This window comes from Rhincodon typus, chromosome 13 (assembly GCF_021869965.1).
Source record: "Rhincodon typus isolate 14 chromosome 13, sRhiTyp1.1, whole genome shotgun sequence".
NCBI lineage: Eukaryota > Metazoa > Chordata > Chondrichthyes > Orectolobiformes > Rhincodontidae > Rhincodon > Rhincodon typus.
Window position 1 is genome coordinate 62554637 of NC_063344.1, and position 24862 is coordinate 62579498.

The 24862-nt window shown below is 41.7% G+C and overlaps 1 protein-coding gene across 1 annotated transcript in view; it reads left to right on the forward strand.

Annotated features, from left to right (window-relative positions):
* The window catches only part of LOC109931367 (NACHT, LRR and PYD domains-containing protein 3-like), a 48554-nt gene extending 23755 nt beyond the window's left edge, over nucleotides 1–24799 (forward strand). Inside the window, exons 4-13 of the mRNA XM_048604460.1 lie at nucleotides 533–577; nucleotides 2210–3998; nucleotides 4788–4874; nucleotides 6594–6680; nucleotides 8148–8318; nucleotides 8419–8589; nucleotides 9529–9699; nucleotides 14113–14283; nucleotides 21790–21961; nucleotides 22289–24799. Of these exons, the coding sequence (XP_048460417.1) occupies nucleotides 533–577; nucleotides 2210–3998; nucleotides 4788–4874; nucleotides 6594–6680; nucleotides 8148–8318; nucleotides 8419–8589; nucleotides 9529–9699; nucleotides 14113–14283; nucleotides 21790–21949 (2852 nt within the window). The 3' untranslated portion in view covers nucleotides 21950–21961; nucleotides 22289–24799. The remainder of the gene's footprint in view (nucleotides 1–532; nucleotides 578–2209; nucleotides 3999–4787; nucleotides 4875–6593; nucleotides 6681–8147; nucleotides 8319–8418; nucleotides 8590–9528; nucleotides 9700–14112; nucleotides 14284–21789; nucleotides 21962–22288) is intronic.
* The last annotated feature ends 63 nt before the right edge of the window (nucleotides 24800–24862 follow it).

The window sequence follows — 24862 nt, forward strand, 5'->3', positions numbered from 1 at the left end:
GAATTCAATGAGGTAGATCTTCAGAATGTCTTCTAATTTGATGGCTATCCTTAGGGGAAATCAAGGTGGCATCTGTTCTCATCATTAGATAACATCATTAGATAATATATTTTCCTAACTGTTCTCCAGTGCTGGAGATCTGTATTGGTCGTATAGTAGCGCTGTGTCACATTTGTCTTACTTACCAAGTGCATTAATAGGGAAATCATGCCTGTGAATGTCCTGCCATACCATCATGGGCATACAGATTCACAATGCATTCTGTTCTTTGTCAAGAATTTGCATTCATAACACTTATCCTAGAGTTGTTCTGTCTACAAAGAGGAAAGGGTAACTTCTCTTGGTTTAAAATTTGAAAGTAATGAGAAAGGAGAGAGTGAGGAGGTGTTGAATTCTACTGTTTGTATGTCATTAAAAAAAATTATGGAAGAGTTCATTAGTTTCTTCTTTCCCATAGTATAATAATTTTTTCCAAACATTAAGCCAATAAAATATTTGAACGAAATAACAATCTTGTCAATTTTGATTCCAGGTGGATATTTTCGCTGCATGGCTTTACCCCCATCTATCAAATCTGGTAAGGAAATGATAAATGAATACTTTGTAGTACAGAAGTTAACCATTGCTAAAAGGAGACTAAAAGTTGAACCTTAATGTCTTACACCTAAAAGAAGGAGAATGCAAGAAACAGACTTTAAAAAAAAACCCAGCTTTTACAGCATGGGAAAGATTTAGAACATAGAACGGTACCGCACATTATAGGCCCTTTGGCCCACGATGTTGTGCCAACCTATTATCCTACACTAAGATCAAAGTACCCTGCATACCCTACATTTTACTATCATCCATAATGCCTGTCCACGAGTCGCTTAAATGTCCCTAACGTATCATTCTCCACTACCACTGCTTGCAGCGCATTCCATGCACCCAGCACTCTCAGTGTTAAGAACCTACCTCTGACATCTCTCCTATACCTTCCTGCAATCACCTTAAAATTATGCCCCCTCATAATAGTCATTTCCGCCCTAGAAAATGTCTCTGGGTATCCACTCTATCTATGCCTCTCATTTGTTGGGCCTTTAGGGCAATTGGTTGCTGGTTAGTCGGAGGATAGGAATCTTGCAGCAGGTAACTCGCCTCCTTTCCCCACAGAGCCTGTTCACCATCTGCAAGGCACAAGTCAGGAGTATGATGGGATACTCCTCACTTGCCTGGATGAGTGCAGCTCCAACAATACTCAAGAAGTTTGACACCATCCAGGACAAAGCAGCCCGATTGACTGACACACATCCACAAACATTCATTCCCTCCACCACCAACACTCAACAGCAGCAGTGTGTACTATCCACAAGATGTACTGCGGAGATTCACCTAGGTTCCTTAAAGAGCACCCTCCAGACCCAGGACCACTTCCAACTGGAAGGGCAAGGGTGTCAGTTAAATGGGAACACCACCACTGCCCATAAGTTGACCTCCAAGCCACTCATTATTCTGATTTGGAAATAAATCACTTTTCCTCGGTGCTATTGGGTCAGAATCCTAGATTTCCTTCCTTAATGGCATTGAGGGTCTACATGCAGCAAATGGACTACAGTTCAACACCACCTCCTCAAGGGCAAATGGGGATGGACAATAAATGCTGGCCAAGCCAACAACATCCACTTCCCATGCGTGAATAAAAAAAATGATTCTGTAATCAGTCAGATAACTCAAGTCTGAATGAACTCTGTAACCGCTTGGTTCCTTAAAGTAATGGTAAAGAGGCAATTGCATTCTGAGCCGACTTACCGGGTGTCACAATTCCAAAAAGAGTAAACTTGCAAATTAATAAACACTTTTCTTTTTCTCCCTAACAGCACCTTTTTTGGCATTGCCTTTGTTAACATTGGTAAAGAAATTCAATTTGACATTTTCAGATCAGTTACATTAGTTGTTGATAGTATACAAGAATGGATATGTAGCAAATGAAAATGTGAATTTGATACAGAAATAGCACATAGGAGTTCAAGTTAATTGTGATGATATGTAAACCTAGGCCTGGGAGTGCTTGATGGACAGCTGGTGCTTGACTTGTGAACAATACAACTGCTTAGAGGGACTTTTTTGCATAGAACTCCATTTTACGAGCTGATATTGGCTGTTCAGATTAGCATGTATTTCCTGTCCAGAAGCTAAGTAGAATGTAAAATTTCCCTTATTTTACTTACAGGAGATTCATATGAACAAGTTATAAATGATCATAAGAAAATCCTGAAGGAAAAACTTGAATATATTACAGATTACACATCAATTGCAGGGGAGCGTATCTGCCTCCTTCAGAGATTCACGGATCTTTGGATCACCGATGCTAAGGAGCACGAAGTAACAGAAATTGGATCATCTTCCCTCAGACATGACAAGACAGTTATTAAATCTATGGAGAACAAGAACATTTTCAGACCCATTCATGAAGAACGGCCAGCAAGAGTGGTCATTACCAATGGCATTGCAGGCATCGGGAAGACAATTTATGTAAAGAAGTTCCTTCTCGACTGGGCAATGTCAAAAACACACCAGGAGTATGATTTTGTATTTGTCTTTCCATTCTGTGAGCTCAATCTCATCTCAGACGAAAGCATGAGCCTTGTACAGCTAGTACAGCAACATTACCCACATATGAGGCAATTGGGTGAGACTTACCCGAAAGACTCTGACCGCTCCTTGTTCATTTTTGATGGTCTGGATGAAAGCCGATTTTCCTTAGAGTTTGAAAATAGCCCTGTGTGCTCTGACATATCGAAGCCAATGCCTCTGCAATCATTACTGACAAATCTCATCAAAGGGAACCTCTTTCCCTCAGCATCTATTTGGATAACAACACGCCCATCGACAATACATCGAATTCCATCCTGCTATGTGGACAGAATGACAGAAATACAGGGATTCCAAGATGAAGAAAAGGAAGAATATTTCAGGAGGAAATGCCAGGATGAACAGCTGACAGAGAAAATCATTGCACTAGTAAAGAAGCAAAGTAGCCTTTGGATGATGTGCTATGTGCCTGCTTTCTGCTGGATCCTCACCACTGTTTTAGAACATGTCTTCAAGTCATCACATGCTGAGGAATTTAGAGGTAGCACTGTAACTGAGATTTATACCAACTTTCTACTTGTCATGGTGACGTACCATCGTGAACACCGTGGCCATGGAAAGGAAAAAATTGAAAAGATATGCCAGTTACTCCAGTCAGACCGGGCAGCAATACTCAATCTGGGCAAGCTTGCATTCCAGTATCTTAAGTCTCATACTTTTGTCTTTTATGAGGAAGATTTTAAATCCTTCAATATTGATATTTCATCTATTTGTAGTGGGTTTTGTCGGCAATATTACATTGAGTACTCCCCACTTTCCCACAGGCGAGTCTACTCCTTTGTTCATGCCACAGTCCAACAGTACTTTGCAGCTCTCTATATTTTTGTAGCTTACCACAATGAGAAACGGAACCTGATGGCATGCAGTATGATGGGGCGGCTCTGGGAGATCTTTTCAAAGCCTACCTTCTTTCAGGTTTGTAAAAGTGCCTGCAGTGAGGTAGTTCAGAGTCACACAGGCCACTTGGATCTGTTTCTCCAATTTCTCTGTGGGTTGGGAAAGTGTAGGATACAGAAGTGCCTGCTAGGTCTTCTAACTCATGTGGAGGAACAGAAAGATGATCTACAGAATACCATAAGCTACATGAAGAAGTTGCTCCAAACAGACATCCCTCCAGAGAGATGTATCAATCTATTTCACTGTCTCACTGAGATGAATGACAAGTCAGTAGTGAGAGAAATGAATGAATCCCTCCACCAGGGAGTGTTGTCCTCCAAAAAACTATCACTTGCTGATTATTCAGCATTGGCCTACATTCTGAAGACATCTGATATGGACAGAAAAGAATTCAATTTATCCACATACAGGATATCACCAGATGGTTTGAAAAGACTGTTACCAGTTATTAAATCCTTTGAAAAAATAACGTGAGTATTTTGCCCATAAAGGATTTGAAGAGTTCACTACTTTTCTATGACACAAATATTTTAGACTTTTTTAAGTTCAAATATAGGAGAAGGAAGGTGTGCAAATGATTTAGATTCAAGGAGAGTTTGCTGAGCACATGGCTGACAGCTTTGAGGACAGTGTGGAAGAGAGATTGGATGGATATCTGATAGTGTAAGCGATTAGACAAGTATTAATTTCTTGGACTGAAGATATGATCGCACAATCTTTTTAGGTCTTGTACACCCTAATATAATTTAGTCTGATTTATTCTATGAGGTATATGGAGTCTGTTGAGATTTTCAGCAGATAGGTTTTGCCCTGAACTCAGTCTACTTAAGACATCAGTTCTTTCATGCACTGCACTTGCGCAATACAGTAGAGTAGATAAATTATTATCCTTTTGCACTCTGGGACTGTGTGACACAATGGGTCAGACACTGTTGTGGTCGTAGTCAGATTGGGTGTTACAATGGGTCAGTTTCTATTCTATACAGTCAGATTGGGTGCTACAGTAGGTCAGATACTATTCTATCACTGTCAGATTGGGTGTTACATTGGATCAGATACTGTCCTATTGCACTCTGGGATTGGGTGTGTCAGTGGGTCGTACAGCTATACCATAATATTAAACCTTTTAACTATAGCCTATCAGCAATGCTACAGGACAAGAGCAAATAGTGTGACACAATGTAGGAGTGACTCTATGTTTCTTTGCAACATTTGTCTGGATATTATCTGAAATATTTGACCTATTATTTGAACTATAGTCTAACAGGTACCATCATGGATGAGGAAATGGTTAATTCTATGAGTGCTCTTCTGCTTGCCAATAAAAACCAAATCAAGGAGTTATGGTAAGCTGTGACTTGGTACCAGACATTTTCTGTACAATTCTTAGCAGCACATTAGAGTCAGCTGTCATCCTGGGCTCAGAGGTAAAAATTCCACCTCTGGGTCAGATGGTTTTGGGTTTGAAAGTCCACTCCAGAATATGATCACATAACCCAGGCTGATATTCTAGTAAGATTTAAGGAATTACTGCATGCTGTCTTTCAGGTGAACAAACCTTCTGGTCACTCAGATAAATGTAAATATAAATTAAAGAAAAACAGGGAGTTCAGTTAGGGTGAATCACCAATATTTATCTGTCAACTTTCATCACTGAAAAAGATTTTAATCATGTATTTTGGGGATGTACTGAGGTCTAGGAAGATGCCACATAAATTGAAGATCTTATCTCTCATAGGAATGAAATTAGAATTTGGAAATTTTGCTATAAGAATGATAATAAGCTGCTCTGCCCTTGCCTCAGTGGGCCATACTCATACCATGAATAACACTTGAGCTATAAAGACGAACACATCCTGAGTCCTATTCCCGGCTTACAGTCAGTCATTTCATATCAATTGGTGGAGTAGAACAGGATTAAAACTCGCCTCAATGCCCAGGGTCCTGATCCAGATCACCAATCCTCCCCTGCCAGGGATATAGTGCTGCTACTTCTCAGTGACTACACTAATGTATAAAGGATGATCATTATGTTGACATACTGAGGAGTGTCCACTGCCCTGGAAGCCAGACCCTGTGACATTTAGTCCTCTTGGGAGGTGGGAAGAAATGATGGATAACGAATCTGTTAAGCAATGGCCTGGTAGTTCGGCTGGTGCCTGAGTATTGGTGGAAAGCCCATTAACACACAGAGTGGCCCAGCAATGTGTAGACCCTTAAACCTCACACACAGTAATTTCCAGGTCAATTAATATTTACAGGATATTTAATCACGGGGGACAATTGTAGCCATGATAGGCACACATAACTTTAGATGTTCATTGGCTAGTGATCAGTGGGGCTGATTTATTTTAATTCTTGATTGTGGGATTCTGAAGTCTCCACTTCCTGCCTCAGATGAAATCAACTAACTCAGAAAGGACCTGGGGCATTCCTGCAATGTTTGACTCAAAACACATCAGTAATTTGCTGCTTCATCATTTCAAAGCTGAAGGATGGATTCAACATTTGATTCTTTCCTCTTGATTACCTTGACCTCGGACTTCCCTGATCATAACTATTATTGTCTGGTGAAGATCTTCTGCTGGTGACCCAGTGGAAAATCTCCAAGTACTTGATGTCAACTACATCTCCTTACTAAGCTCACACTGACCTTCATCATGAACATGGCCAAGGTTACAATTCATATCATTATACTCTCTGTGTCATGGATGTCCGCTTTCCAAGGCCAAATTAGTGGACTCTATAGCACCTTAGGGGCTGCAGGTAAGAGTTTAGCTATCTGTTCCTATGAACTTAAACATTGCCAACAGGTCTTGGGTGTTAGAATTTTACATTTACCTATCAACAGGCGACAGTGTTGACAACAACCTTTTCCAGATGTTTAGATCCATAATATTTAACAGAACAAACAAAGTAATAAGAAAACAAAAGTGTTAGTGTTAGACTTGGGAATGGAGTTTGTTGGACTTTGAGTTCTGAAATGCCAGTTGATCATTTGGCCCTAAGACTGTATGCTTTAGATCTGTGATTTTATTGTAAATGTGAAATGATTTACATTCCAGCTTGATAAATAACACATTGGGAGATACAGGCCTCAAAAATCTGGCTGGCGCACTGATGAGCTCAAGCTGCAGGCTGGAGATACTGCAGTAAGGAAACCTTTTCTACTTTTCAAAACTCTTTAACATAGAAACATAGAAAATAGGGATGGGGATAGGCCTTTCAGCTGTTCAAACCTGCTCTTCCATCGAATACGGTCATGATCAATCATTCTACCCTTTGCCATTAAGAACTATATCTAATTCTTTCTTGAAAGCATTCAATGTTTTTGCTTCAACCACCTACTGTGGCAGAGAATTCCACTCTCTAGATGAAAAGGTTTCTCCTCATCTCAGTCCTACATAGCCTACCCCATATCCTTAAACTATGACCCCTCAGTCATCAGGAACATCCTTCCTGTGCTCATAGAATCACAGAATTTTCACTATGCAGAAAAAGGCCATTCAGCACGTTGTCCATCCACAGTTCTTTTACCTAGTGCTGATCTTGTGCCTTTTCCCCATATCCCTGCACACCATTTCTATCAAAATACTGCCCCCACTACGTTTCCAGGCAGTACATTCCAGACACTACCTACTTCTATGTGAAAAAGTTTTTTCTTGCATCACCCATGCTTCATTTGCACACCACTTGAAATCTATGCCCTCTCATTTTTTTTCAAGCAGGAACAGTTTCTCCTTATCTACTCTGTCCAGCTCATTCATGATTTTGAAAACTTCTACCAAATCTCCTTTCAGCCTTCTTCTCTCCAAGGAGGACATTTCCAACTTCTTCAGTCTATCCTCATAACCAAAGTTTACCCTATCTAGTCCTCATTAGACTTTTTCTGGGTTTCTATGAGTTTTCCCCTGGTTCTTCTAAACTCCAGTGAATATAGTCCTAACCAATTTAGTCTTTCTTCATTCAACAGCCCTGCAATCTCAGGAATCAGTCTTATAAACTTTTGTTGTACTTCCTCCATAGCCATTAGATCCTTTCTCAGATAAGGAGATCATAACTGCAAATAAGACTCTAGGTATGGTCTCACCAAGGCCTTGTACATCTGCTCCTGTACTTAAATCCTCTCATGATGAAGGCCACTGCAGGAAACTGGAGCAGCTCAGTTGCCTGTACAGTTGGTTTGTGATACAGGGTGATACCAACACCATGAGTTCAATTCCCACACTGGCTGAGGCCATCATGGAGGTCCCACCTTCTCAACATTAGCCTTTGCCTGAAAGGTGGTGATCCTTGAGTTAAGCCACCAGCCCGTATGCCTCTCTGAGAGAGAAACCCAATGGTCTTCTGGGACTATGACAACTTTCCTTACTGCAGCAATATCAAGGTCTATCCTGTGCTTAATTTAAATTTGAATGTCAGCCATTATGTTTTGTTAATGGAAAAGTCTCTTGCTGCAACCACAAATTCCTTGGTGGGTTTTAGTGTCCTTTCTGCAAAAAGATAGCTGGTAATTGATGCAATCACATGTTTGGCAAAATGTATAAACTGACCTTTGCTCTTTTGACCTTTTAATGGTGTTATGATTCTCATGCTTTATGTAATTGAATTCTCTGCAGTCTGTGTACAAATGACCTCACAGAGCAATGTGGCAAGGATCTAATTTCCATTTTAAGAACAAATCGAATTCTAAAAGAGTTTGACCTGAAATACAACCAGTTGAAAGATGCAGGAATGAAGCAGCTTTCTCTCGCACTGCAGGATTCTGACTGTGAGATTGAAACCCTGGGGTAGGTGCCCATTGTTAGTGGTAACACTTTTCTTTGTAACACGTTTCTTTTCGATCTTTTTATTTGGCAGTAATCAATGGTCTCTGTGTGACTTATTCAGGTTGTGGGGCAATGAGTTCACACACTGCTGCTGCGAGGATCTAGCTCTGGCTCTTAAAACCAACCAGTCGTTAAGAAAGCTGGATCTCGGCTGCAATATTATTGGAGACTTGGGAATGAAACTGCTGTGTGCAACGATGAAGAATGATGGCTGTAAAATTGAGAAGTTAGGGTAGGTAACCCTACCTTATAATTGTTATATCCGCAATAGTCAGTGGATCTTCCACTCACCTGCAGTGGCCAGGTGGAGCAGCAAGTAATTAGATATGATTGTGATCAATATGGTTTGAAGAAAATTCAGAAATCAGTATTTTAGAGAATTTATCGATGTATTAGTGCAGAGCTCCAGGGTAATTTCACACTCAAAGCTACAACAGGTTGTCCAGTCTAATAACTGGAAATGATGCATACATGCCACATTTTTGAGGTTGGGTTGAGACACAATTGGACAGTGTTAAGGGGGTTTTGCCCAATCAAATACTCCTGATCTGGTACAGCATGTGTTAAAAATAGTATAAGTAGAGATTTATTTATCTGACCAATTTTGTACTTGACCTACGGATGGTCGGTTGTACAGTGTAGAGGGAGTTCTGTCAATTCCTTAACTAACATAGAAGTATAAAATTGAACTTTGCAGAGAGTGTTTTGCTCTGCATCTTGCTCTGTTATGTTATATCTGACTTAGGCTATTTTATGGGATGGTGTACAGCTTGACAGTGTTTGCTTCTCAGATCATAGTTAATTTTACTACATAGGCATAAGAAAAAGATGAATGTGATTTAAAGCTGATAATACTTTATTAGCTAGTCAATATATTATGTGAAGATGAGTTTTGGGTGGGGGAAAGTGGGCATATTGAATGCGAACATGGAAGAGTTCATTCTATATTTACATTCAAGTGATCATTGCGTAAATATCAACTGTCAGAAAGAAAATCCTTGTCCAAAAAAGAGGATATGTTACTTTTTATAATGCTTCTGTGTTCTATTTCTTCTTTGAACTTAATAAAAGACTCTTGGTATTAGCTGTGGCCTTGAATGCTATCCCTATTCTGAATCTCTGATCTCCATTCTTGCATTGTGCTGTTGAACCCTGTTCTTGACCTCTGTAGGTTACACCGGACTGGCTTAACAGAAGGCTGCTGTGAGGATCTCACCTCCGTTCTCAGAACAAGCCAGAGCCTGATAGCCTTAGAGCTGGGCTACAACAACCTGGGAGATTTGGGTGTACAGCGACTGTCTGCAGCACTGAAAGATCCCAACTGTAAATTACAAACTCTCGGGTAAATACATTTGTGGTTGACTTCTGCAATCTGGAGCTAGACATTACTTTTTTTTCCATAGGTTTATTCTGACTGGGAGGCATAAGCTGTTGGTCAGTTGAGCCACCTTTACACACATCCCCAAACTCACCCCTAAAATACAAAGAGATGGCATGTGCCAGAATCAGAGTGTGCCCACCATATAGAAGTAAATAATGAAGGATCAATTGAGCATGTTAAAAGCACAATGGATCCTGATAACAAACTAAAGTACTTCAGGAGTGGACAGTTTTATAAACACCTAAATGATTAATGATGGGAAGGTAAGGGGGAGCTTCATTAGGAGGGGAGTTGATTTGCCTCATGTACATCAGTGGCTATACCCCTGCAAAGATGCCATCCCACCTTCCTTCCACCAATCCTGCCTTCTTGGACCTCCCTAGCTGCCTTTCTCACTTCCCTGGGATCATTCTTCATCATAAGATCCTGGAATTTACAGGGCAGAAATCCATGCCATCTGAATTTCTGCACTCCAGTCAATACCCACTACTGAGATCTTGCCCTGCAGGAAGTGATAAATTTGCTGATGAAATAGCTCCCCTTCCTTAGTCACCCACTCGGTTAGTTGCAACAAGGTTAATTTGAAAAGGATTCCTTACCTTTCTCTAAAATCGAAATGAAAATACAACACACTTGCAAACAGACTAAAAGTAAGAGGTGGGTTCAAACAGATAAACAAATAAAAAAAGTTACACGTGGCACTCTTTGAATTGTTTGTGAAGAGTGGAGAGGTGAACATTGTTGCTGATATTGGTAGGTGAATAGTTGGCTTGGTGGATCCTTAGTTTTACAGATTGGTTGACATTCTGTAGTCCTGATGCCTTTCGACTATGATTAAATTCCAGCATTCAGGGTAAGAGTTTCTTGATGAGCAGTACTTTTTAAAACTGATTTCCAGCCCTTGAAGTTACAGAAGGTCTTTACCTGCCACACAGGGGTATTTAGGAATTAGGAGATAGTTCATTGACTGTGACTTTCACAGTGCACTGACACCCAAACCCAGGCTGGTACACACAGCATTTAGTCCCAATTATCCACTCCAAGCGAGTTTAAACTGGCTTTTTAACCCTGACTTTGCATATTCTTCAAAGGGAAAACTACAAAGTGTATGTGCAGTCTAGGCTGTAATTTGTAGTGAGTTTGTCAGCCCCTCACTATTTTTGTAGACTCCAGAGATCACAGTCCATTCTGTTTGAAGTTTCTTTGACACCTTCCGTTGTTGCATCTTATCAGCTCCACACAAATGTTTTTCTACCTGCAGTTATTATCTCTGTAGTAGTCGTCTTTTGAAAAGACATGTTTTGGAATTAAGGGCCAAAAAATGTCCACAGTACTTTGGGATTCTGACCCTTGATCATGATACAGTTGAGGGGTAGAAATCCCACAATTAGCCAATTTAGCCACTTACAGGCTTCCAATGTGCAAGTCAACTTCCAATGACTTGTCTTTCATGGGATGGTGAGTCATCTGAGATTCTGTAAATTTCTGCCCAAGGTTTATTCAAAAGAATCAGATGAGACAATAAAGCCATTTTTTGACCTTTTTCATCTATCCGGAGATCAGTTATTTCCCAATGAAACATCAAATATTTTTGATTTTTCAGTGGTTTCATTTTTAGATTCTTTCTTACTGAACTGATTAGGGGACTGAGCATGGACTTTTCAAGTGAGATAGAATTTACATTACAATTTAGCTATTATTCACACCCACCTCAGTACAAGGGAAGCGCATTATTCTGCAAACACTTGGCATACATGGTTTTATTTTTCACGTGGTTCATCTTACAGGTAAGCCACAATATTTGAAACTGATCAGTGAATTGAGCCAAACATCTATAGAGGTGATTGTTATCCTGGAGTAACGAATTTGGCTGACCGCTGTGAGAGGATGAAAGCAGGAGACAATTGTGCAAGGGAACAGAAGTAATCATTCTTTGCAGTCTTTTTAATGGACCACTTTGTGACAAGGAGCTTCCAATTGTTCTATGCTCAATTTTCAAGTCAGTTTAAACCAAGTAAAACATATGGGCTAGATCTGACAATATATTCACATAATGGGGGCTCTCTTGTAGTGCAGTCGTCTTATGGGTTCAAGTCCCACCTGTCCAGAGGTGTGTATTAACATCTCTGAACAGGTTAATTAGTTAAAAAATGGGTATAGTCACATAAAGGATTGAGTGTCCATTCTGCCCATGAGCAAACTTATGTTGATAGTTTGCATTTTCCCAGAACTAAGCACAATGTTTGTAATTTTCTGTAAACGTAAATCAATACTTCATCCTATTTAATTTTAAATAAATATGCCTGTTGATATATAGGCCAGCTTTGATATGTCAGAATGTGTTAACCTTCCCACATTACTTTTGAGATTGCAGAGCAGGACTTCATTAATTCCATTAGTTCAGATTATTTGTGACGAAGATTATCTGCTCAATCTCTGGGGTTTGTGGATAGTGAAACACCCAAATTCATAGGATATACAAGGCCCGCTTAAAGAATGGTTATTAATGCTAAACCCAAGTATTAAAGCGTGATAAAGTCAAAAACAAGCAGTTCTTTAATCATGTGCTACTTTTTTATAATCTTCATCCTTTTGTCCTTTACCAATGACAATCAGCCTAACACCTGCATTACCTCACTATGAGCTATCATTTGATATGAATCATTATAATAATGTGCAACATAATCTCCTGGTCTAATTGGATGTGGAAGTACAGTGAGATCAATTGGTTGAACGGTTGGTTTGCAATGCAGAGTGATGCCTACCTCGTGGATTTGATTTCTGCTTTGGCTCAGGCGACGATGAAGGACTCTCCTTCTCAACTCACCTGAGGTTTGGTGACCCTCAGGTTAAACCACCACAAGTTGTCTCTCTGTAATGAGAGAACAGCCCCAGGATCCTTTGAGACTATGGCAACTTTACCTTTAATACAATACAGAAAAAGACTAAGGAAGAGTTTCAACTGGTGGCTTCCCACTTCTCATCCCAAAAGTGTGATTAGCTGTTCAAGGTATGTTGGGAACATTTGGTGCTCATTTACTGCCTGAATCAACTTTTAGCATATCTGCAAATTGGTGCCCAGTACCCACACCGAAATCAATCTGTTTAGTTACACAACTTGGGGATCATGGGTCTGCCATTGGACTGTTCTCAAATTTCAAAGGAAAAATAGGCATAACTTACATGTTACATATTGATCCTGCTTCTGTCAATGCTGAGTCGCATTTCCAACAATGATAAGATTTGTGTGATCTTTCATTTAAAAATATCTGTGGGACTAGGAGAGCACTCCTTCAGCTTGTGAATATCATTGGAGTGTCTCCAATACAACGCAGCCTCACTCCTTCCCAATGAAGGATAATCGTTGCACCTGCGAATGCTGTTCCCATATACTTAGTGAGTCCGAAACACAACCACATATACTGTCAGAAAGTACAGTAATTTGGTAAAATGTCCATGCATAAGTTTAGCTCTTCAGGACCTTTCAAGTCAGAAGGTTGTGGATTAAGCAGGTCACTTAAGCTGATACTTTAATGCAATATGAAGAGAGCACTGCATTGCAGGGAACTGCTGCCTTTCAAAGGATGCACTAAGGTAGAGGGCCTGTTCCAGTGAATGTGAAGGATCTCCTGTTACTATTTGAAGAGCAACAGGAAGTTTCATCAGTGCCCTTGCTAACATTTCTCCCCTAACCAACACCACAGAAAACTAAATAAAACCCAAAGAACTGCAGATGCTGGAAATCAGAAACAAAAACAGAAATTGCTGGAAAACCCCAGTAGGTCTAGCAGCATCTATGGAGAGAAATCAGAATTAACGTTTCGGATCCAGTGACCCAACAACCCTTCTGAGGAAGGATCACGGATCTGAAATATTGATTCTGATTGCTCTCCACAGATGCTGCCAGATGTGCTGAGCTTTTCCAGCATTTTCTGTTCTTGTACCGCAGAAAACTAACTCACACATTATTCATATATGTGGGTTACATCACATGCAAATTGCCTGTGTTTTTTTGCCAGTGGCTAAGAAATTCCAAGTTGCTGTTCAGACTTTTCAATGGGATTGGAGCAGAAACCTAAGTACACACATAAACAAAACTTCAGCTGTACATTCAGCAACATTTCTGAAGGGGTGAGGGCTCAGCTCCAAGAAATATAGGACAAGAGTCTCAGCATTTCGATAAATACCACATTGGGTATAAAGGGCTTCAAAGCATCATACAGACCTGTTACGTTTCAGTATAAATATAGATGCTTTCATACTGATTTGCTATTCCCTAAGTTGTTTACTTCAATAGGATTAAAGTCTTATGGATTAGGTAAGATGTATAGGGTTAATAAAAAAGTGCGGATGTTATTGCTGTGTTTCCTGCAGGCTGTACCGCAACAATCTGACAAGTGCATGCTGTCCAGATCTTGCGCAAGCCATCACTGTCAGTTCCGCATTAACACAACTCAACCTAAGCAGCAACAGTCTGCAAGATTTTGGAGTCACGTCACTCTTTGAAGCCCTGAAGAATCCACAGTGCAGGATACAGGAAATAAAGTAAGACTGATTTCAAAAGTACATTAAGATTAATTTTAAAACAGACTAAAGACTTTTTTTATTGCAAAAATATACTTTATTCATAGAAGGAAATATTTATGTACGTACACACTTAATGAAGCCATCCAGATCTATACTCTCTTTGCTTACAGAGAATAAAATAAATAGTGCTGTTCACCTTCCTCTGTATTTACAATTAATCTATTGGCATTTAGGTGTGGCATCAGTGGGGCCCAGTTGCTGAATTGATCCTCATTATGCTTTGGCAGAAGTACCTTACACTGTGGTCTTTCCCCACTGCTCCTTTGCAGCAGCTGTCCCAAACTTTACTGTGTCCCTCAGCATGTAGTCCCAGGCCTTGGAATGCCAGTCTGCAATACTCAGTCAGTGTCAATTCTTTCAACTGGAAGCCCAACAAGTTTTGGGCAGACCAAAGAGCATCTTTCACTGCGTTGATAGTCTCCAGGCACAGTTGATGTTTGGCCCGAGGAACAGTGTGTGTCCCGGGGAACAGACCATACAGCACAGAGTTCCTTGCATGATCTGCTCAGGACGAACCTTGACAAAAACCATTACATTTCCCTCCTGACTTCTTTTGCACAGGCACATCCCAGAAGGAGGTGGGTAACAATTTCGTCCCCACCACAGCTGCTTCAAGGGCAGTGTGAGGAGGCACAGAGAATCTGGGCATGCATGAAGGATCTCAGAGGCAGAGCCTTTCTCACCACCAGTCAAACAATGTCCTGATGTTTGTTGGAAAGTTCTGGTGATGAGGCATTCTACCAAATGACTTTGACAGTCTGCAGGGGAACCACTGGACAAGATCCACCTTCTCCTTTTCCTGAAGGGTCTTGAGGATGCTACGTGCTGACCACTGCCTGATGGACTTGTAGTCAAAGATGTTTTTCTTCACAAATTTCTCCACGAAGGACAGGTGATATGGAACCATCCAACTACTTGGAATGTTCTGAGGGACCAAGGCAAGGCTTCTTCTTTGCAACACTGGAGACAGTTAGAACCTCAGTAAGTAGTGACACTTGGTGTTTGAATACTGAGGATCTATGCACAGCTTGATGCAGCCACACACAAAAGTGGCTATCAGGGTGAGGGTAACATTGGGTATGTTTTTGTCCCCTTTGTCCAGTTCTTTATACATAATGTCCATTCGGACTCAGTCCATCTTCGACCTCCAAATGAAGTGAAAGATGGTCCGGGTAACTGCAGCAGCGCAGGTTCTGGGAATAGGCTAGACCTGCACCATGTACGACAACGCTGAGAGTACCTCCCACCTGATGACTAGGTTTTTACCCGCAATGGAGAGGGACTGATGCTCCCATCTGCCTAGTTTCTGCTTCACTTTGATGACATGTTCCTCCCAAGTTTTGGCGCACACCCCAGCCCCTCTGAATCGAATCCCCAGCACCTTCAGGTAGTCTGTCCTGATGGTAAAGGGGATAAAGCCCAGTTCCCAAACAGCATGGCCTCACTCTTGCCTTGATTTGTTTTGGCACCCGAGGCCAGTTCAAACTGGTCACAGATGCTCATGAGTCTGCTCACTGACAACAGATCTAAGCAGAAAATGATGACATCAACCATGTACAGGGAGGCTTTGACCTGCAGGCCTCCACTGCCTGGAATTGTCATCCCCCTCAGGCTCTCATCCTTCCTGATGGACTTGGCCAAAGGCTCTTTTCAACACATAAATAAGGCAGGAGAGAGTGGGCAGCCCTGCCTGATTCTCAGATCTGATGATTGGGAAACTTTTTGATTCCCACCCGTTGATTGAGACTGCATTAGCATGTTGGTGTAGAGCCGTTGGATCCAATTGCAGACACCCTCCCCAAAGCCCATTTTTGAGAGAATATCTCTCATATATGTGAGTGGTATCCTGTCAAAAGCCTTCTCCTGGTCCAGGTTGATGAGGCACGTGTCCACACCCCTGACCTGCACGTAGGCAATCATATCCCTGAGGAGCACAAGGCTCTCAGCGATCGTCCTGCCCCGTACAGCACAGGTTTAGTCAGGGTGAATTACCGATCGCACAGCAGACCTGACCCGGTTGTCGATGACCTTAGACGGGATTTTGTAATCCACATTCAATAGTGAAATTGGTCGCCAATTTCTAATCTCCTCCCTATCCCCCTTCTACTTGTAGACTAGGGTGATGATGCCTTTCCTCATGGATTTGCACATGGTACCTGCCAGAAGCATACTGTCATATACCTCCAGCAGGTCCTAGCCAATCAAATCCCACAGAACAGAATACAACTCAGCCAGTAGGCCATCACTTCCGGGAATTTTATTCTTTTCAAAGGACTCGAGGGCCTTTGTCAGCTCATCCAGAGGTAGCAGCTTGTCCATCCTCTCCCACATGCTGTCATCTAAGACCTCCGTGATAAGGGACAGGAATAACTAGGAGGTCGTGTTGTCTGTGGGCTTCGTGTCATATAGTCTGGCATAAAAAGATTTGCTGATCCTCACGATGTCAGACTGAAGCGACATTACCAAGCCATTTTCTTCCTTCAGGCTGCTGAGCACAATGGTCTCTTGGTGCACCTTCTGAAGAAGGAACAAGATCATGTATCATCTCACTTCACTGAATATTATCGTGGAGGTCTGCAAGGCGAAGAGCGATGCTTGCTGGCTGTTCACCTCCTGGAGATCCCCTGTGACATCAACCCCATTGTCTGCAGCAGGAGCAGGTTCTGCATACTTTTCTGGAGTTTTGACAGCTTTCCCCGCCTCTCTCTCACCTTCTGAACACCTTTGAGGATAAAGAATCTCTTGATGTTCCCTTTGGCTGTTTCCTGTCAGTCCACTGGAGACTCAAAGAGGGGTTTCATGGTTCTCCAACCTGTGTAATCCCTTTTGAGCTCCTCAATGTTTTCTGGGATCAACACCTTCACGTTTAGCTTCCACGTTGCCTTGCCAGCCCACTGCCCTTGCCATCCTGTAGGTGACAGTTGGCCAGCTGGAGGCAGTAGTCAGAGAAGAACATTGCTTTGACCTTGGTGGATCTGACCGAGAATGTTCAGGACTCAAACAGGAAATCTATCCTTGAGCGGATAGATTCTTCTGGTGTATCTACACTGCGCTCCATCTGCAGGAGTGCTGAAGATATCATGCACCTTGGTGTCTTTAGCCGTTTCCATCAGGAAGTTGGATGTAGCGTCCAGTTTACGGTCACCCCCCCAACCCTATTGTCCATCTGCATTGATGATGCAATTGAAGTCTCCGGCCATAATGACTGGCCTGGCAACACCAGCAGCAGAGGGAGCTGCTTCAGAACAGCCAACGTTCACTCTTACCGCTGGCGCGTAGACATTAATTAGTCTTAGGTGAGCATTCCTGTACATAACGTCTGCTACAAGGAGGTGCCCACCAACCACCTCCTTAACTTTGGAGATGGTGAAATTGCCTCCTCATAGCAGAATACCCAGGCCAGAACAGCGGCAATTGTTGTCCCCGACCAAATCGAAGACCGATGGATCCACAAGCTCAACCATCTCCTGTAGCTGCTGAGGTGTGGTCTCCCTCACTCCTGCAGAAACAGGAGATCTGCTTTAATGTTGGCCAAGTAAGCCAACGAGAAAACACATCGTACAGAAGATTTAATGCTATGCACACTAATACTTACGGTTTTTAAACCCATTTTAGATTTATACAATTGTTAAAACCCGAAATCCATTTACCCAAAGTCCTATCATTGGGGCAGTCCCTGCATCCCCATGGTGTGGGTGAACTATTGGACCCTCACAGGGCTGAGGCCATTTTCCAGTTCCTCCCTGGGGCATTTCCTCAGTCTGGTATCATCGGGGCAAGGATGAAGCCAGGGACATCCAGCTCAGAGTCTGACCAGGGAGTTGTTGTACCCTGCTCCTTCCTCTACACCTTGCTGCTCCCGGTTGCCCCGAGCTGTGGTGTGGAGGAACCCCCTTGATTCCCTACAGTAGAGGGCTAGATTTCGCCGGACCCCTCTGCCGTTTTCGGGTAAGGGGTTGCTCCTCTCCTTCTCCCTGGTTACCTTGATTCTCCTTTTCTGTTGGTGACCCTCCCTCCGTAAGTCCTCTTCATCAGAGGAGCTGCTACTGTGGCCTTCATGCGGCCTCCTCTTCCCGTTCTGTTGTTGTGGGCCTGATGGGGCCTGGCGAGGCTTTTTTTTTCTCAGTTTTGCTTGACTGTTTTCCACTCCCCCGACTCCTTCTTCACCTCCTCCTCCATTGACTCTGGATTTTCGGCTGAAGGTTGGGTCTGTTGTGCCGCTGTGCTGGCTTCCTGTCTCTCCTCTCCGGCCTGTCCCTACTTCTGTGTGACCCTCACTTCATTTTTCCTGCTGGAGGGGTGGAACCAAGACAGGATCCAAACCATCAAAACAAAAAAGGAAAAAAAAAACACACAACATAATGAAGGTAGATGCTATGATTTAAAGTTGTTGAACTTGATGTTGAGGCAAGAAGGCTGTAGAGTACCAGCTTGAAAGATACGATGCAGTACCCTGAGTTTGCATTAAGCTGTACTAGAACACTGTAGCAGTCTGTGGGAAGAAAGGCAGCATGGGAGGAAGACGGAGAATTAAAATGACAAACAAATGTGTTTGAACATATGAACATTTGAATCAGGAGCAGAAGCAGGCCATTTTGCCCCTTAAGCCCACTCCTTCATTCAGTAAGATTACTCCACGTTCCCATCTGTGGGCGGCATGATGGCTCACTGGTTAACACCACTGTGTCACAGTGCCAGGGACCTGGGTATAATTCCACTCTTGGGTAAATGTGTCTGTGTGTAGTTTGCACATTCTCTGTGTGTCTGTGTGGCTTTCCTCCTGGTGCTCAGTTTCCTCCCACAGTCCAAAGATGTGTAGGTTAGGTGGATTGGACATGCTAAATTGCCCATTGTGTCCAGGGATGTGTGGGTTAATTGGATTAGCCATGGGAACTGAAAAGTTACAGGGAGGGTGGGTCTGGATGGGATGCTGTTCAGGGAGCCAGTGTGAACCTGATGGCTGAATGGCCTGCTTCCAAACTGTAGGGATTCTATGATTCTACCCCTGGTAACCTTTCATGCCCTTGTTTATCTACCTCTGTCCTAAAAATATTTAGACTCTGCTTTTACCATCTTTTGAGAAAGAGGTTTCCAAAGATTCATGACCCTCTGTGAGAAAAAGTTTCTCCTCAACTTTGTCTGAAATTGGTGGCCTGTTACTTTGAATCAGTGACCCCAGTTCTAAATTTTCCCACAAGAGGAAACATCCTTTCAAAATCCACCCTGTTAAGACCAATATGTTTCAATCAAGTTGCCTCTGACTGTACTGATCTCCAGCAGGTACAAACCTATTCAACCTTTCCTCGTAAGACAAGCTATCCATTTTAGATATTAATCTAATCAACATTCTCTGAACTGCTTCCAAAATGTGTATGTTTTTCCTTAAATAGAGGCCTATGAATACACATTGTGTTATATTCCAAATATGGTCTCACCAATACCCTGTATAACTGAAGCACAGCTTCTATGAATTTGTATAAAACCTCCTGTGCAATAAACAACAACTGTCTACTGCTTTTCCTAATTATGTGATGTACCTGCATACTGGGGTTTGGTTAGCTCTGTTGGTTAGATGACAAGAGTGTGGTGCAGAATAAAGCCAATAGCTTGGGGTCAATTCCTGTACTGGCTGTGGAAGCCCATGAAGGCCTATGCCCTTACCTCCGGTTTGTGCGGTGGTTACCTTGCTGAACATAGCCAGTTGCCTCTAATGAAGAGAGAGGTCAATGGTATTTTGAGAACTACGGCTCATTACCTATGAACCTCTTACAATTCATGCCCTGGGACGCCCTGATCCTTCTGTATCTCAGAGCTGATAATCTTCACCATTTAGATAGTATACTTCTTTTTATTATTCCTGCTAAAATGGACAAATGTGCATTTTCCCACATTATACTCTTCTTGGCAGATCACTGCTCACTTATTTAACTTGTGTGTATCCTATTGTAGCTTTCTTACATTAGTCTAAGAAGGTGAAAGACAAACCATGGTTAACTAAGTAAGTTAAGGACAGCATTAAATTGAAAGAAAAAAAATCACACAATGAGGCAAAGATTGGCTTTAAACCAGATGATTGGGTAAGTTTTCAAAGCTAACAATAGAAATCATACAGTACATGAGGTTCTTTGGCCAAACAAACCAAATCCACCAAAGGTGCACTAAATCTACACTAGTCCCACTTTCCAGCACTAGGCCTATATTCTTGAATGTTATGACATTTCAAGTGTTCATCTAAATACTTCTTAAAGATTGTGAGTTACCTGCCTCAACTATCCGCTCAGTCAGTGCATTCCAGAACCCCTGCACCCTCTGGGTGAAATAAACATTTCTTTAAATCCCCTCTAAATCTTCTGTCTTTCACCTTAAAATTATGCCTCCTGTTATTGACCCTTCAACTAAGGGGAACAGGTGCTTTCTATTTACCCTTTCCATGCCTCTCATAATCTTATACATCTATATTAGGTCCCCCTCAGACTTCTCAGCTCCAAAGAAAGCAACCTGAGCTTGGCCAACCTTTCTTCATAGCTAAAGTTGCACCAGGCAATATCCTGGTGAATCTCCTCTGCACCTCTTCCAGTGTAATCACATTCTTCCTACAGTGCAGAGACTAGAACTGCACAGATCAGAACTGCATACAGTACTCAGTTGTGGCCTAACCAAAGTCCTATAAAGATGCAACATAACCTCCCTCCTCTTAGGATCTATGCCTCAACTGATAAAAGCAAATGTCCCATATGCCTATCCCATTTGTCTATTAATCTGTCCTGCCACAGGATCCCTCTGTTCCTCTGATCTTCCTTGTTTTTTGACATTCATTGAGTATTCCCTTGTCTTGTTACTTCTTCCAACCTGCATCACTTCACTTTATCAGTCTTAAATTCCACCCACACTGATCTGCTCATCTTACCAATCTGTTGACATCCTTCTGTAACCAAAGACCGTCCTCCTCCCTGTCAGTCACCTAGCCAATATTTGTGTCATGTGCAAACACACACACATCTTTTTCATCTGCATTGTTTATATATATCACAAACAATAAGTGACCCAGCCTGAGTCCCGTGGTAAATCATCAACATTGGCCTCCATAATGCAAATAGCCTTTGTCTGTGACCCTCTATCACCTCCCACTAAGCCAGTTTTGGATCCAAATTACCTTGGATTCCATGTGCTTTTACCCTCTTTATCAGTCTCCCATTGGGGCATTGTCAAAGGCTGTGCTGAAATTCATGTAAACTACATCAACTGCACTACCCTCAGACGATTCCTGTGGCTGGCCTGTCATGGTTAAGTTCCTGACTGCATGTGCTCAGGGGCTACTTTGGTGTCATGGATAATCACTCCAATGTCTGGATTTGGTAATATTTAGACCTTCTTTAGATCGGCTAAGATAGTGTGGTTTGCAATCCAGACCAAAAACTTTTACTGGATGGTTAGTCACTGTGTGTTTCTGTTTGCTTCCCTCAGCTTAAAAAACTGTGATTTGACCGCTGCCTGTGGTGAGGATATTCTGTCTGTCCTGAGAGTGACACATTCACTCACACAGCTGAACCTGTCAACAAACAAGCTGGGGGGATTAAAAGGCAAATTGAAATGCAAACAATTGAAATGCAAACTCCATCTATAGAGAACAAAACAGGTACTTGTTTCTCTTTTTATTTAATTTCATTTTCTGTATCATTTTCCTGGTTTCGAACTATGTTCTGGTCTGGACAGTATGGCCTGCGACACTGAACGCTCCGTGCCTGCTATAGTCACCAGGGTCTGGAAACACTCACTGCCCACTCACAATCTCCTACTAATGTACTTTACATTAAGTGTAGTCCTTGTGTAGGAGTGATGTGAAGTAGAAGGCTTATTATATAAAGAGTAATGGTTAGAAGTAGTATTTTGTAATAACAAGTGATTATGTGCTGCAGTTTACGTTTGAAGCCGTGCAGTAAGACATGTCTTCTCAACCGAACAGGGACAATATGATGCAAAGCTGTTGGGTGTCCTGTTCACTTATCTTATGAATCCCAGTTAACTATGTCTACAGATGTCTTCCATCCTCTCCCTGGAAAAGAACTGAGCAATGCTGTAACATTCTGAGGCATCTGCCAGATCAAGTTCACATACATGGCTGGTCACAGCTGGAAATGCAGAGCTAAATGGGCCAACAATGGCCAAAGGTGATGGCTCAAGGTGATTTCTATTAATTGATTGTGGTGCTCTATATTACAACGTGACCAAATTTCAAAAAGTACTTAATTGGCTGTAACTCATTTTAGTATTACCTGAGAACATGAAATGTGATTATGTAACTTAAGTTCTTTCTTTCTTAGTTTTGCTCTCATGATCTGTTTTCTGCACATCAACTCTTTGACCAAAAAGAACAGAAGAACATAACAATAGATGTATGGTGCCATGAATGCATATTGTCTTTAAAATGTATGTTATTTATATTATGTATTTGAATGTCTATTCTATAAATGAATGTAAATTTGTGCTGTGAATAGGGTTAAGTGTGCATTGCAAATATCACTTTAAATTGTGTGATAAAAAATAAGCTGTGTGTGAAAATTTATATCATGTACGTAAATTTTCAGTATATCATGCACGTGAATCTGAACTGTACACTGGAATGTACACTTGATGATAATTTATAGTTTGTGTAATAAGTATACAATGTATGATAATTTGCAGTGTGAATTAGACTGTCTTGATTAATACTGATAATGTATAGTTTACTTACTGAGTAAGTTTTATACTTTTATATCTCTATACTTTTAGTTTCTTTGTGCTTTGACATTAGTTTTTTGTATGGCTATCCACAAGGTCACTGTTTAGCATTGAAACCTCTCTTTGTAGAGCTGTCAAGGTATCTTTTTCTCTTTATTCTTTCATGCAATGTAATTGCCCTTGACCTGAGCGGCTTGTTAGGCCATTTCAGAGATCAATTAAGTCAACTACGTTGCTGTGAATCTGGAGTAACAAGTTGGCAGTTCGAATAAGGACAGCAGATTTAATTCCCTAAATGACATTAGTGAACCTAATGGGTCTCAGAACAGTCAGTGATAATTTCATGGTCACCACTGAGACAAGTTTTCAATTTTTTTCTGTGCACTCATGGGACGTGGGCATCTCTGGCTAGGCCAGCATTTATTGCCCATCTCTACTTGCCAAGAGGGCAGTTAAGAGTCAACTGCATTGCTGTGGGACTGGAGTCACATGTAGTCCAGACCAGATCAGGATGACAGTTTCCTTCCCTAAATGCCATCCAGATGGATTGTTCCTATAATTGACAATTGATTCATGGTCATTATTAGACTCTTAATCCCAGATTTATTAATTACATTTGAATTCCACCAGATGCAGTGATGGGATTTGAAACTATCCTCAATGAATTCACCTTGGGCTCTGGATTACTATGGAGAGAAATAGAGTTAACATTTTAAGTTCAAGATGAGACAAAGAGTTTGGGAAAGCTCTCCATTGGTATGAGTCATAGCTAGTGCAAAGGAAGGTGATTGTCATTGTTGGAGGTCAATCATCTCAATCCTAGGACATCATTTCTCTAGAGTCTCAGAGAATGCCCCAGGCCCAACCATCTTCATGTTTCTTCATTAACGATCTTCTGCCTGTCATAAAGTTAGAGAGGGAAGTGCAGATGTGTTTTGATGATTACACAATGTTCAATGTCACCATCTCCAATTGTGTTTGCAGCTATCTCAAAACTAAAAGTAATTAAAAGTCTGTTTCTCTCAATACTACATGTAAATGGTAGCTATTCAAAGAATGTTTGCATTTGCATTAAATGCTTTGCTTTTTTCTATTGATCTTTCTGGAATCACAATTCACAATCCTGTCATTGCAGCTACCCCTCAATTCAACAACATCTGCTCAGGACCACGGATTTCTGCCATGGGTCTTCATGCATATATTGGGGAAGTCAGCTGTCCCCTGACTTCTGTGGGGGTATATATTGCACAGGCAGGATAGCAGCGGTCAGCCCAGCACTGATCCCCACAATCACCATGGTGGCTTATAGCCAGCTCCAGCATAGCCCCCAGTAGGTGGCAGTGATGGTGGAGGGTGCAAACTTGTGCACTGAAGGTTACTTGGGAATTTTTGGGTGCTGAGGACAGGCTCAGAGATGGGGGTCAAGTTTCATACCTGAAATGCATGGCAACAATGAGTTAACCAGCTTCCAACAGCTGTGTTTGTTTTGAAGCTGAACTCTCAATTGTTTAGTTGGCTTTTTGAAGCTAGGGCATCTGTTTTGAAAAGCCCTAGAGAAGTATTGGTATGAAGGGGGAGATCCTAAATGGTCTTGTGAAGAAAAATATTATCTTGTTTGAGTTCTTTTTTAAGAAATTTTAAAATGGCTGCTATCAACTACAGAATGCTTCTAGAAAATAGCAGCAATTACCAAAACAAAAACAAACTCATTATCTCTTGATTCAGAGATAGTAGGAACTGCAGATGCTGGAGAATCTGAGATAACAAGGTGTAGAGCTGGATGAACACAGCAGGCCAAGCAGCATCAGAGGAGCAGGAA